The 15,650-nt window shown below is 42.2% G+C and overlaps 1 protein-coding gene across 2 annotated transcripts in view; it reads left to right on the plus strand.

The window, feature by feature from the left end:
• GNAI1 (G protein subunit alpha i1) overlaps positions 1–13,276 on the plus strand; it is an 80,841-nt gene extending 67,565 nt beyond the window's left edge. Inside the window, exons 6-9 of one of the 2 annotated variants that reach the window (XM_075345214.1) lie at positions 3,309–3,438; positions 8,502–8,655; positions 11,010–11,216; positions 11,662–13,276. In XM_075345214.1, coding sequence (XP_075201329.1) covers positions 3,309–3,438; positions 8,502–8,655; positions 11,010–11,200 — 475 coding nt within the window. In that variant the 3' untranslated portion in view covers positions 11,201–11,216; positions 11,662–13,276. Of the gene's footprint in view, positions 1–3,308; positions 3,439–8,501; positions 8,656–11,009 lie in introns of both variants that reach the window. The other variant, XM_075345213.1, reaches the window with a different exon arrangement.
• The last annotated feature ends 2,374 nt before the right edge of the window (positions 13,277–15,650 follow it).

The raw sequence follows: 15,650 nt of genomic DNA on the forward strand, positions 1-15,650 counted from the left end.
TAGCCCAGGCCGCTGTTTAGAACATGAAACTCACTTTATAATACTCACCTAAACAGTCGTTGCGGTGGAGTTGTCATATGGGTGTCTCCGGTGCCTGCACCTCTTCTTCTTTTTTTTTTTTTTGGACCATATTTGTCGTCCTTCTGTAGCCGGGGTGCATAACGTGTCCTACATCATCCACACTAGCCGGCATTGAGGTCCTGCGCAGGCGCACTTTGATCTACACTGAGCAGGGCAGATCAAAGCATTGTAGTGCGCCTGCGCAGGACCTGCGAGTGTGTATGACATAGGATGCGTCATGCACCCAGGCTTCAGAAGGAGGACGAAGATGGCCGAAAGAAGATGCGCCGCACCGGACAACGGAGACGCCCATATGGCTCAACTCCACCGCAGCCGACCATTTAGGTAAGTATTATAAAGTGATTTTTACATTCTACACAGCGGCCTGGGCTCTTTTATACAGCATGTTAGAATGCTGTATATAAGAGCCTACTGGTGGTGGCTGCAGCTTATAGGCCCCAAATCTGGTGACAGGTTCCCTTTAACCGCAGCGATGGTGCACTGCGCACCCTCAGGTGCATAATGACAGTTTTCCAAAAAATCTGAGGAAACCCAGGGGCTAAATCTTCTTTATGTCTGATTTAGTTGAATTGAGTTTTGGGAGTAGTAGAGTTCCTTCAATGTCATATTGTGGGTTTACCAGATTGAATTAGCCTGTCTGCTGCATTTTCTTCATGTATTCTTCATGTATGTCACCCATTATATAGAAAATGGCACAAGAACCCCCACTTGCCGTTTCCTCCAGATCAGACCACCCTGTGTGGATAAGATCCGCTGTCTGGTGCACGGCCTGATGTACTAGTCCCTGCACTTTTGTCCCCACTGTTGTGTTTGCAGATTGTAGCTGATCCTCGCGTTAATCACACTGGCTTGTATGAACATTCACTGCTTATAACGTTTGTTGTGTCTCACAGACATTTGTTTTTGTTTCTTTCCAGACTAATCTCAAGTTTAAAAGTATGTTTTGTTATTCTGGTGTTATTTCCTGTATTTAGGATGCTAAAGGGGTTATCTAACTTACAAAACTGAAACCGCCTGCAATAGTAATAAAGCAAAGCCTTCCTTATTCTCCTGACAATTAAGTACAGTAGCCCTGGCGGCCCTGCTGGTCATTGATGAGATGATGCCAGCACGTGACCACTGTAACCAGTCTGTGGCCATAGTGGTCATTGCCGGTGATCTCCATGTAGCGGTGCACCTGATGCCAGTAGTATGGCTTGTAACCACTGAGTGCCGGCGACCCGGAGGACCTCCTGTGCTTCCATTCTGAATTGCCAAAGAAAAGAGAAGTGATTTTGGGTTTTTTTTTTTGTTTATTAGTATTTGCAGGTCTTGTGTTTTTTGTTTTTTTTTTTTTAACCCCTTTAATACTAGCTATAGTCTCCACCTTAGTTCTTTTAGGGTAAAATTTAAATATTTCCTTTTTGAAGTGGGCATGTCATCAGTACAGAAAAATGGCCTGTGAGTAAATTTAATAAAAAAAAATCCCAAAAAACAAACAGCAAAATCTAATGTATGCCTTAACGGACTGAAGATTGTTGAAACATAACTGGTCCATGAGCTGTTTTCTATTAAAGGAGTGGACCACTTCTCTGACAGCCTGTTCTCTATACCTATGTCCCCCAGTAATATAACCCCATACTCCCGTCCGGTGCTCACGTGATGATAAGCAATCTCTGCAGCCTTTTTTCTCCTCCTTCGGGCACATCTGGAGGACGCGAGAGCTGCGGCTGCTCTCTACGGATGTCTGGTTCTGTCTGTTGGAGAGGCGCATGAATGCTGACTGGCTGCAGGGATCACGTGACCGACAATGGCTCTTCAGCCCCAGGAAAGGCAGTGCTGGAACGCCGCCCTCTCCGGAGGGGAGTATAGGGGCGATATTATGTTTGGGGAGACCAGAAGTATTTCTTCCAGTAGTGGACAACCCCTGTAAAGTAAATGTGGCTCGGTTGCAATTCCACACACAGCCTGGAGACGGATACGTTTCTGCTATTTTTTTTTAATTATTATTGGGGATCCTGTTTTCTTTCTATAATTTTAAGTCCAGCTCATTTTAATTGTTATACTTTTAGCATTGCTTTATTAAAGGGAGTGTATTATCAAAAAATGACCTATTGCTTAAATCAGGTTTTTTTGTTGAATGAATTTTATGAACTTTTTTTTTTTGCATATCACAATTTGTATTAAAGCTTGGACTCTTGCACTTTCCCCACTGGTTACTGTGACTATTGTAGAGTCCAACTTAATTCAGCGGTTCCAAGTGTACATTTGCAGCAATTGACTGAATCTGACCCCATATTTTGTATTAAAGGCCTTAATGTGCGTGTGCAAAGGTCATTGTGAAGGGACAGAGGGCAGGGTCAGGTGTTCTCTCACCCCTTGTGGTTGGTGGATTTTTTCAGTTGTATAGAGAGGTAATACCTGTCGCTGCCATCCTGGCTCTGATGATGAGGAGCCTGCTGAAAACGCTTCATGTAAAGGTTAGGAAGTAAGAGTAAAAGAGGCCTTAGTAGCTAATCTGAAAACTGCAGGATTACTTTTTTTTTTTTTGGGGGGGGGGCGGGGTTCATAAAGAATGTAATATGGAAAAAATATTTATAATCAAACCTAAAACTAAACACATTTAACATAAAAACTTAATTCACGCTTTAGGTCATTTTTCTGATCATACATTCCCTTTAAGTGTTCTTTATCTTTTCATTTTATGAATGTGATGGGAATAACTGCTTTAAGTTCCCAGCCAGCAGAGACGGCTGAGTGTAGCTGTGGTGCTCTGTTCGAGCGTTTCCCAAAGAAATGAATGGGCGTTAGGTAGACGTGATAGCACAGTGAGCGGTGCTTTTGGTGTAACTCGTGAGTTGCTGACGCAGCATAGCCCATTCATTGTGCCTGTGGTGCCCAAGGCTGTGTAGGGCTTCAGGTAGAAGTGCATGTCAGGGATGCCTCCTGACGTCTCCTATGGAGGGCTCATGTTCCATAGCCCCCGCACGCGAATAGCCAAGGCATAGACCAGTTTGTATTATATCACGCATTCATGCTGACATGTCCACTTCAAAGGTCTAGTCTGTAGTGTGACATTCTCCTTGGTAGTCTGTGACAAATGCTGCCCATTAATCACACTGCATTGCTGTTTTTCAATAGTGGTGTGTTTATGGGAAGCTTTGATCGAATTGATTTGGTGCCCTCACAGCTCCCATTCATCAGCACATTTAGCAACGACGGTGCTGATCATTTTGCCTTCTTTTCAGGATGTTTGATGTTGGCGGCCAAAGATCTGAAAGAAAAAAGTGGATTCATTGCTTCGAGGGAGTTACAGCAATCATTTTCTGTGTGGCACTGAGCGATTACGATTTGGTCCTAGCTGAAGATGAAGAAATGGTGAGTGAGGGTTACACAGGGCAGGCGATGCCATCTACCCGGAGAGAGGAGTCCTGAGCTCTGGGGATTATACTACTTATCTGCTCCATTCAGATACTACACTTTGTTAACCTCTTACTGCACTCTCTCTGCAACAGTTTTTAAATGAGACCTAATGTTACCCATTTAGTTTATTTAAAGAGGATTTCCAGTTTCAGAAAAAACAAACTGTGGTTTACTCGTCCTCCCCGGGTCCTGCGCAGAGTCTCCTGCTGCTCGTCAGTGTCTCTGCCCCAGTTGACAGTAGAACATCACAAGCTTGGTCACTCGTTGTGGCACTGCCATAAGCGCTGCAGACGATAACGGACACTAGGAGCAGCAGCAGAGATTCAGCTCTATGCCTGGGGGGTAAAGAACAGGTGTGTACCAAAAAATGGAAAACCCTTTTGAGGAAGTGTTACTGTAGCAATGTTGAATTTGGCATCTGCCTCTTGAAGGTCTCGCCCTCTGCCCTTTTAACCTGTGGTCAGACCTCCCTCCATGTACCTAAGCATTTATAGAAGTAGTGGAATGTATTAAATATGTCACCTGTGTGGCTCTAACCACAAGGACCGTGCCTGATCACAAGAACTGGGGCTGCCGTGTGCCATGTAAGTGAGCCAGTAGTGGAGAAGAATGATGGAGAAATCCAGGAACAGCTGACCTCACCGGATCACTGCAGGAAGGGGAAGGCAGCGCTGGCCTGTGCCGTCTAGCCCTCTATATGTACATGGTTCTGCCAGTATAGTAAATTCTCCTATAGAAATCCTATAGATATTCTCACTGGGTTATGTGCACACGTTATGTATTTTGCAGACATTTCTGGTGAAATACACCAAGTGTTGGCAGGAAAATGACACCATAAAATACATGCATTTTTGCTGAATGCTTTATTTCCCCATTCTTTAGAATAGGTGACGTATGCCGAAATAATTGACATGCTGTAGATATGAAGCTGCTGCAAATCTGCACGGAATAAAATGAGGAATGTGCGCATGAGATTTCAGGAACCTCATTGAATTTACAGGCAGTAGAAAATCCTTCACTTTTTCTGACAAAACTGCGAAACCCCCCTCTCCCCACAGCAAATACTTAACGTGTGCACATACCGTTAACCCTTTCATGTACCATGACGTGTGTGTGTGTGTATATATATATATATATATATATATATATATATATATATATATATATATATATATATATATATATATATATATAATATATATATATATATATGTATATGTATATATGTATGTATATATATATGTATATATGTATGTATATATATATATATATGTATATATATATGTATATATGTATGTATATGTATATATGTATATATATATATATAATTATATAAAAAGTCTTAGGACGCCTCCCTCCCGTTACCGCGGGCTCACTCAGCAAGCCTGTGGTCATTCCCACTCAGGTCTGCTGACCTCCTCAGCAGACATGAGGCTGTCCAATCCACCTATGCCTTTTAACCCCTTAAATGCCGCCGTTTGACAGCATGATCTAAGTCGCTTTGGCAGAAATGGCGCTATTCCCCTCCAGAATCGACTGCCGATCATGGGGCACCAGTGCGTTGCCATGACATACTTTTTATGATTGCCGACAGAGTGCCAATACTCACAGGAGAGCAGCATTTCTCCTGATCAGAGCAATGCTGAAGCATGAATTCAGCCATAAACTCCCCTAGGGAGACTAATAAAAGCAATAAAAAATGTAAACAAAAACCCAAAAAAACCCCTAAAAGTTCAAATCACTCCCCTTTTGCCCCATTGAAAAGAAAACATTAAAAAATAAACATATTTGGTATCTATTAAAATATAAAATCTATTAATCTGATTGGCACACGTTGTAGCAAGAAATAAATTCCAAAGTTTTTTTTTTGTTTTTTTTTTTTTTTTGGTTGCCACAACATTGCATTAAAATGCAATAACAGGCAATCAAAACGACGTATCTACACAACAATGGTGTAATTAAAAATGCCTGCTCAAGATGCAAAAAAATAAGCCATCACTGAGCCCTAGATCCCGAAAAATGAGAACACTACGAGTCTCAGAAAATGGTGACAAAAGCGCAATTCTTTTTTGTACACACTTCTGAATTTTTTTTCACTCCTGAGATAAAATACTTATTTGATATCTACGAACTCGTACCGATGTGCGGCATCATACTGACTTGTAAGTTTTACCATATAGTAAATATGGTAAATAAAAAACCTCAAAAACAATCATGTAATTGCACTCTTTTTGCAATTTCACCGCACTTGGGATTTGTTTTTTCTCTTCATTTTCCAGTACACTATATGGTAAAATGTATGGTTTCATGCCATAGTACTATTTGTCCTGCAAAAAACAAGCCCTCATACGACTCTATTGACGCAAAAAATAAAAAAGTTATGGCTATTGGAAGAAGGGGAGGAAAAAAATGAAAAACAAAAATCGCCTTGTGTTGGAGGGGTTAGAGTTCCCCACTAAGGCCAGAGTCACACTTGCGCGTGCCTCACGTGTAACTCGCACGAGTCTCTCATTGAATCACCCGACATGGACTCACTCTCCGGACAGGAGCGTCTCAGCTTCCTAGACATATATGCAACCGACCCGCTCCTGTCAGGAGAGTGCGAGTCCATGCCGGGTGATTCAATGAGAGACTTGCGCGAGTTACACACAAGGCACGCGCAAGTGTGACTCTGGCCTTACTGTTCATTTTAAAGTTTGTTTTAATCAATAGGTCTTGGAAAAATAATAAGTTCCATAATTGGACATGTGCAAAAAAAGTGCCTATGCTGATAGATTGATAGATATAGATATTACATAGTACTTAGCAGGGATACATACTGTATATAAGATTATCTCAGCACAGCAACTTTTTTTTTTTTTTTTTTTTTTAGACCCATGCATTTGTGGAACTTATTATTATTCCAATATCTTTTGATTACAATGATTGTGGGAAATCCCTTAATAACAAGTGATCAATATCAGATTGGTGCAGGCCTTAGACCCCCACTGATCGGCTGTTTGCAGGTCCAGCAGTGGTAAGCAGTGTATGGAGTCTGAGCAGCACAGCGCCGTACACTGTGCAATGGTCGTTCCAAGGAACTGCAGCTCAGCTCCCATTGAGTTTTGGAAGAACCAAGCTGTTGTACCTGAGAATGTCCACTATAAAGTATATGGAGCGGCGCTGTTTGGATCTGTTCATTAATTACATGCTGTTGCAACTAGAGCTGAAGCTACTGATCGGTTGGATGCACCAATCTGTTATTAATGGCCAATTTAAAAAACAGGTTGTGATTTTAGCATGCCTCAACAGCTCCTTTAAGATCATAGGTTTCAAAATGACAATTATGCTAATGTGTTTAATACCTTAAACAAAGATTTAAGAGAAGAGCTAGAACCTATTATTTACATGAGTCAGGTTATTATGACTGGACATTCTGGTGTTAAAAACTAGTCCTAAGTACAAATGGTTATGCTCATAGTGAAGAAAAAAAATACTATTGTCAATACCTGCTGCAAATCATCAAAGATCTGTGGGATATAAAAAAATAACCTTCTTCCAGAAAAACAGCTCCACACTGGAGTAATGCCGATAACCTGTGCACAGGACATGTCTGGTATTGGAGGGAGCTGGAGTAATGCCGATAACCTGTGCACAGGACATGTCTGGTATTGGTGGGAGCTGGAGTAATGCTGATAACCTGTGCACAGGACATGTCTGGTATTGGTGGGAGCTGGAGTAATGCCGATAACCTGTGCACAGGACATGTCTGGTATTGGTGGGAGCTGGAGTAATGCTGATAACCTGTGCACAGGACATGTCTGGTATTGGTGGGAGCTGGAGTAATGCCGATAACCTGTGCACAGGACATGTCTGGTATTGGTGGGAGCTGGAGTAATGCCGATAACCTGTGCACAGGACACGTCTGGTATTGGTGGGAGCTGGAGTAATACCGATAACCTGTGCACAGGACATGTCTGGTATTGGTGGGAGCTGGAGTAATGCTGATAACCTGTCTACAGGACATGTCTGGTATTGGTGGGAGCTGGAGTAATGCCGATAACCTGTCTACAGGACATGTCTGGTATTGGTGGGAGCTGGAGTAATGCCGATAACCTGTGCACAGGACATGTCTGGTATTGGTGGGAGCTGGAGTAATGCCGATAACCTGTGCACAGGACATGTCTGGTATTGGTGGGAGCTGGAGTAATGCCGATAACCTGTCTACAGGACATGTCTGGTATTGGAGGGAGCTGGAGTAATGCCGATAACCTGTGCACAGGACATGTCTGGTATTGGTGGGAGCTGGAGTAATGCCGATAACCTGTGCACAGGACATGTCTGGTATTGGAGGGAGCTGGAGTAATGCCGATAACCTGTCTACAGGACATGTCTGGTATTGGTGGGAGCTGGAGTAATGCCGATAACCTGTCTACAGGACATGTCTGGTATTGGTGGGAGCTGGAGTAATGCCGATAACCTGTCTACAGGACATGTCTGGTATTGGTGGGAGCTGGAGTAATGCCGATAACCTGTGCACAGGACATGTCTGGTATTGGAGGGAGCTGGAGTAATGCCGATAACCTGTGCACAGGACGTGTCTGGTATTGGTGGGAGCTGGAGTAATGCCGATAACCTGTGCACAGGACGTGTCTGGTATTGGAGGGAGCTGGAGTAATGCCGATAACCTGTGCACAGGACATGTCTGGTATTGGAGGGAGCTGGAGTAATGCCGATAACCTGTGCACAGGACGTGTCTGGTATTGGTGGGAGCTGGAGTAATGCCGATAACCTGTGCACAGGACATGTCTGCTATTGGTGGGAGCTGGAGTAATGCCGATAACCTGTGCACAGTAGACATGTTGCAGAATGCTTGTCTTTCCTTGATTGAGTTAATTTGTGAATTGCTAGTTATTGGTTATTCATAGGCTTTATGAATTGTTCTATAGCTTTTATGAAGTGTAGGGTTTACATCACAAATTATACTGTTTTTCCTGCTTGGAGATTTTAATTTCTAATGTCCTTGTTTCTATGTTTAGAACCGAATGCACGAAAGTATGAAACTGTTCGACAGCATCTGCAATAACAAGTGGTTTACAGACACCTCCATCATCCTTTTTCTAAACAAAAAAGATCTGTTTGAAGAAAAAATCAAGAGGAGTCCACTAACAATTTGTTACCCAGAATATGCAGGTACATTCCTTCTATCCACTGTGTATTCGTAGAAGGTACTGAATCTGCGATGTCTGAGCATATGAGGTGTCTGCCTGCTAGTGGGATGTTCCATAATAATGCTCTGCCATTGACTGCCATTATACTCTGTTTCTTAAGTCGCACCCATCCGAGCATCCAACTGCTCATAACAAGTACCGAGCACTGTAGTTATAAATATTTAGACACTTATGGATTGCTTGCTTGTGGAAAATAGAAGGTATTCCACTAAAGAAATGAGTTTCGTATCACTAGGGTATACCATATTGTACCCCTAAATTGATGGTATGATTCCCCATGCTCTTTAACAGAGATGTCCAGTCTACTGAGACTACAGCGTTCTGGAATCCTTACGGCTTTCTTACTGCATGCGGTCAGGATTTTTCTATATCTGTAAGAGCGTGCGTTCACTGCAATTTGCATACTTACTAAGGTTGCATTTTGACTGGATGTTCACATCCTCGTTCAGCTCGTATTGAGTGAGGCCGAACACGTATAATTGGCACATGAACACACGTATGCAAATCTCTTACATAGGGTGACATGGCTGCCCGCGCTCAGCGGGCAATGGAATAGAAATCCTGTCAGCCTGCGGTGCACACACGTAAGGATTCTGAAGTCTGCAGTCATAGTGACTGCAGACCTTCAGAAGACTGGACAACTCCTCTAAGGCTTGAATTATTGTTATATAGCTGTTGGTCAAACACAAGTTGATTTATCAGCAATCTCATCTGACTCCCACTTATAGGTTGGGGCCACACAAGCATATGGCTTCTGATCCGACTGTATCAGATGTGATGTGCTAATGACCTTCAGCTCCCGCTGTTCTGCGAGTGTAAGGGGTGCTTCACACACAGCGAGCTCGCTGCCGAGATCGCTGCTGAGTCACGCTTTTTGTGACGCAGCAGTGACCTCATTAGCGATCTCGCTGTGTGTGACACTGAGCAGCGATCTGGCCCCTGCTGCGAGATCGCTGCTCGTTACACACAGCCGTGGTTCGTTTTCTTCAAAGGCGCTCTCCCACTGTGACACACAGATCGCTGTGTGTGACAGCGAGAGAGCGACAAATGAAGCGAGCAGGGAGCAGGAGCCGGCGTCTGGCAGCTGCGGTAAGCTGTATCCAAGATAAACATCGGGTAACCAAGGTGGTTACCCGATATTTACCTTAGTTACCAGCCTCCGCAGCTCTCACGCTGCCTGTGCTGCCGGCTCCGGCTCTCTGCACCTGTAGCTGCATTACACATCGGGTTAATTAACCCGATGTGTACTGTAGCTAGGAGAGCAAGGAGCCAGCGCTAAACAGTGTGCACGGCTCCCTGCTCTCTGCACATGTAGCTGCATTACACATCGGGTTAATTAACCCGATGTGTACTGTAGCTAGGAGAGCAAAGCTAAGGTGTGCGCTGGTAACTAATGTAAACATCGGGTAACCATACCCGATGTTTACCTAAGTTACCAGTGTGTGCAGCTTCCAGACGCCGGCTCCGTGCAAGCGCAGCGTCGCTTGCACGTCGCTGGGGGCTGGTCACTGGTCGCTGGTGAGATCTGCCTGTTTGACAGCTCACCAGCGACCATGTAGCGATGCAGCAGCGATCCTGACCAGATCAGATCGCTGGTCGGATCGCTGCTGCATCGCTAAAGTGTGAAGGCACCCTAAGCAGTGTCCTCTACTATGATCGGATCACAGCTGCGGAGGAGAGGGAAGGACTAATCTCCCTATCTCCTCCACTGCTAGCTCATGCGATTATCACGCTTCACTCTGGTGTCATCTGAGTGCAGTGCGATGTTTCTCTCGCACCCATAGACTTGTATGGGTGCGAGTGATTATGGATCGGATTCCACCCGCAGCATGTGATTGTTTTCTCGGTCTAATTAGCGCTGAGAATATAATCACAGATGGGAACGGCCCCATAAAGTAACATTGGTCCAAGTTGAATAGTTCTGGGTTTTTTTTTTGTTTTGTTTTATCGCATTCCACTCAGTCTGTTTTACGCGCCGTGTCCCCTAGGCCATATTATGTGAACACTCTGGTCGAGTATTCATGTTGCCATCAATGAAGAATTGGGAGAAAGCCGCAGCCAGGCTTATCTGGTAGTGCCTCATCTCCTGGGGAACAAAAAGATCCCGAGCCTCATCTTCTGTGATACTTCTCAGGGATGTGCTACAAGGCACTCCTACATAATATGGTGGTTAGCTAATCCTGCCTCTTTTTGGGGGTTCAATGCAGATTCTGGATTGTCTATTTATTTATTTATTTATTTTTTTATTATTATTAAATGATAATTTTGTAAATATATTTTGTGTATGAAACTGAACTTATTAACTATAACTGACAGGTTCCAATACATACGAAGAAGCGGCTGCATACATTCAGTGTCAGTTTGAAGATCTCAACAAGAGAAAGGATACAAAGGAAATCTACACCCACTTTACATGTGCGACGGACACCAAGAACGTGCAGTTTGTGTTTGATGCAGTGACTGATGTCATCATAAAAAACAATCTCAAAGACTGTGGCCTTTTCTAAAACATGTCATTATATGGTAAGATGGTTCAATATTTACCAGGTAGAGCTACCAATGCAAATATTCCTCCTCTGAGACCATTTGTTTCTTTTATGACTCCCGTCTTTACCGGTCTGCTTAGGCCTCGGATGCAATAGTAAGAGCTTGTCGGTTCAGCTTTACCTGCAGCTCATGTGTCCGTCACCTGAGCTCCATTGAAAGCGTGATCCTGTTTATCTGTGCACAATATGATATATCCTATAGTCGAGGTACTAGTGTATATCATAAAGTGGTATAAGGCCATACTGAAAGCTTATTTCAGGGCAGTTGGTTTTTTTTTTTGTTTTGTTTTTTTTTTATTTATTTTCTTTTTTGGGGGGCTGGTAGTGGGTGCAGGGACTGATATTTTGCGAAGTTTTCACTGTGTAATAAATCCCCACTCTTTCATCCATCTAATGATGCTTATATCTACTTTCTCCTGTAGATTGCATTTGACTTCACCCTGTTATAGCTTGATGGCTTTGGAGTGATTTAAGACTCAATGAGCGGCGGACCAGTACTGTACTTTGCCAGTTTTATTAGCTTTATTTATGTTCATGTCTTGTAAATTTTCCGAAGTAACCGCTATTTCCTAGGCCACACAATGGAGAAGGTATCTTGATTGTATGTATACTGTAATTGTAGGAATGTTATTTGTACAGACATTGAACAGACTATTTTAATAATTTGAATTGTTTAAAAAAACAAACAAACAAAAAAAGTTCCTCTGTTTTATGAAATGCAGTTAGAGGACATTTTTTTTTTCTCTCGCCTGTTTAGGTTATTTAAAGAAATAATGTATATTTTATTTTTTTTTGTTCCTTCTTAAGCATGCATGCTGCCTTATTCTGTGTTCTGCAATGTTTCCTTGCAAGCCTGTAAGATAGAAATATATATATAATGAAGCCGAATGAAATCTGGACACCTTACAGTTGCACAATCCCGGGGCATGTAACACAGAATCATCCCGTCGGCCTGAGCCTTCACTGTGCGTTTTTATTATGTAATAGTTTTCTTGCGCATTGCCTTACAGGTGGTGCCAAAACTGCATTTTTTTATACATTTTAAGACTCGAGTAACCTTTTATTTGTAAATAGATTTTTTCAGGTGTTTGTCCAGAACATTTTGTGGGCTGCTGACATGCGAACATTTTGGGATCATCCTATTCTCGTCGGAAGAATCACGTACTTGGCATGCAGACCATGGCAGTACTTTGTATAGATGAGTCAGTCTGGCGTCCATTAAATGCCACATATGTGCTACATTTTAGTACACCTCATCCTTTCCATTGAGCTGTGCGGCCGGATGACTCTCCATCCTATTCCGTTCTAATGTTTGGCTTTGTGATGCTGTCTTTGTAATTGCCTCACTGTCACTTTTCGTCTTACAAATCCGATCATTCCATCATCCTTGCAGACCTTTTTGGATGGTATTACGTTATAGACGTTCCCCACTGGAAATCAAGGGGTTTTTGTTTATTTTTTTTGTTATAAAGAGGTGAATTATTCCTGCACCTTTTTTAGCCATTCTAATTTTATGTAGTTACGCACTAAAATAAATCAGCGATTGGACACTTTTTTTTCATAAGATCTTCACCCTTACCTCACCGTCGGTTGACTTCACAAAGAATCCTTCAAGGTTGTGTTGCCTCATATTTTACCTGAAATTCACAAGTAACTTTTTTTTTTTTGTGTTGTCCAGAACCATGTAAACAAAAAAATGAATTGTACTCGTTGTTACCTTCTTCATTAAAGTTTTTGTACTTCACTATATGGAATGAATTCTTGGTGATTCATAATTACTAAAGTTACAGATGAATTCTTTGTGCCTTGAATGATTTTCTTTTTTTTCTTTTTTTTTTTTTTATTCCTTTTTATTTCTATAAAGTATTCGGCAGAGACCCTGATACCGATTTGTAAAGATGTACTTATCAATGTTGTCATCTTCACCATGTATATAATAGAGCACAGCTTTGTTCAACATCATTGATGGGTTCCTTGACTTTTATCATGTAAAACCATGTTGCTATTGAATCCTAATAAACCTTGCAGTTTTTCAGATTTTAGATCTGATCTGTTAACTCTTTAGATTTTCTTCTTAGGAATATGGTACTATTGCATGAATTTTCTGCTGAAACCAGAATTGTCCTTATGAATACTTGCCATAAATCTGGATGTGAAGCCAGTGACCTTTTCTTCTAACCTATTCTGCAAGACATCCACCAGAAGTTACCTGGACCACTTTATTATTGGGTGACAACAGTAGATAGATCTCCAGCATCTTCTATTATCTGTAGTTGTCACAGTCATCAACACCTACATGTCTCTGTATATTATCTATGATTGTATAGTATCATTTGCTGCACGTTGAAACCCCCCCAAAATATCGCTTTGCTGCCAAAAAAATCATTGTGATGTTTTCCCCCATAATATGAAAAGAACACTTGGGGTGCGTGCCCACTATCAGTATTTGCAGCTTTTTAGATGCAGCATGCTTCAGCTGCGTCCAAAACATTGCGTTGTACAGTAAAAGCATTGTGGATGTGATTTCTAGAAATCCCGTGCCCACTGTGCTTGTTTTTTCCGCAGTAAACACTGACCTGCGGAGTTTCTTTCTAGACCGCAGCATGTCAGTTGTTTGCTGTGGATTCGATTGCGTCCTTCGTAGGGAGAACACAAGCGAAAAACCGCAGCGCACGGAGCCCTGATCGTGGGTACAAGCAGCTGCATTCTGTGGAGGAGACTCGTGGCCCCGCCGGTCCGGACTCTCTGCGTTCTGAACGCAGCAAGTCCTGATCGTGGGCACATACCCTTAGAGTAAGAGAGAGTACTTTCTCGGTCCTATACCATCCCTGATGAAGAGACCTGAGTAGTCTGAAAAGCTTGCTATTTAATACCATCTTTTCAGTTAGCCATTAAAAGGTGTCAACCACTGAGGATTTTTTTTTTTGTCGGCCCTAAGAATTTAATGCAGATATAAGTCATTGAAATTCTGGCTTTTGTGTAGCTATCTATATGGTTTGAGTAGACATTAACCTATTTAAGGAGCGTATATTAGAGTTAAAAGTGGATTTATTATGAGACTCCTGCTCATTGTAACAAAGCTAAAATGTAAAATTCTAGACCAGAGCTAATGTTAGTTCCGCACCGTAACATATACACAGAGTTCTGGTTTGCTTGCCTCTTTACGCAATCAACACATAGCTAGTCATATGCAATGCAGAAAAGGAAGCAAGTTGACATTTGACAAATAAGGTTACATATCGCATCTGAGCAGTCATGTTTTTTGGGCTTGTGTGCCATTGAGCATATCAAAGATGTCATTTAGTCAGAAATTGTAAAGGAAGCTGCCAGTATCGAATCTTGATGATTTGTGTGCCCAAGGTCATCAAGCATGACGGAACATGCCTCAGATAACCATTAAAGGGGGTCTGTCAACAGGTTTTGTTTTGTATTTTTTCTTTGTAATCTGAGTGCACCTCATAATGTAGGAGAAGGGAGCTGGATAACATGAGATGTCACTTAGGCAGCACTCACACCAGCGGTATTTTGCAGCAAAACCGGATCCGTCACAAATGCGGTACAGTCCTATTCATTGCCAATGGAATCGAGGCAAGATGCAGTCACATGCTGTAGCGTGCGTCATACACCAACGCATGTGACTGCATCTTGCCACAATTCCATTGGGAATGAATAGGACTGTACCGCATTTGTGACTGATCTGGTTTTGCGGGAAAATACTGCTGATGTGAGCTTTCCTTTACGGGCTGTTTTGCAGTTTCACTACAAAAGTGTTTTCTCAGCAGGAGGTTATCATTGTAGGTTAAGCTGCCTTGTTCCTCTTTCTTTTTGCGGTTACAATTTCAATGTTGCAAAGTTTTATTAAAACTGCTGGCAGGTGAATAACTGTTTGACATTTGGCAGCTGCAACATGATGCAAGATATTAGGCAGCAGATGAATAGTCAGTTCTTGACTTTGATGGAAAAAAAATTGTAAGTTTTAAGGAATAGCCTTTGGTAAGAGCCTAATTTGTCAAGGCTAGGTGACTGGCTAGAGCATCTCCAAAACGGGAAAATGGTGTAAGAGGGCAATCCAAAAAATACCATGACCTGCTCAGCAATGTGTACAATTCTTTAATGTAACAAATTACAGCAATAGGTGGTTTAAAAGTTTCCTGGTTCCAGTAAGCTCCGGCACACGCTAATTAATTAGAAGCAAATCATTCACAAGCCTGGATGACAGAATGAAGAAATACGGTATCATACTTCTTGCGTAATCAGAAGCAGAATTACAACAATGCCTTACAGTGAGACAAGAGGACGGAAGCAAACATGGTGTAACATTATTTGTCTGGAGATTCAAGACAAAACTCACTAGTTTTGAGTTTAAATATCCATGACTCCCTATTATAGAAGAGTTTTATAAGGGAAAAAA

The sequence above is a fragment of the Anomaloglossus baeobatrachus genome, chromosome 4, assembly GCF_048569485.1.
Source record: "Anomaloglossus baeobatrachus isolate aAnoBae1 chromosome 4, aAnoBae1.hap1, whole genome shotgun sequence".
Lineage (NCBI taxonomy): Eukaryota > Metazoa > Chordata > Amphibia > Anura > Aromobatidae > Anomaloglossus > Anomaloglossus baeobatrachus.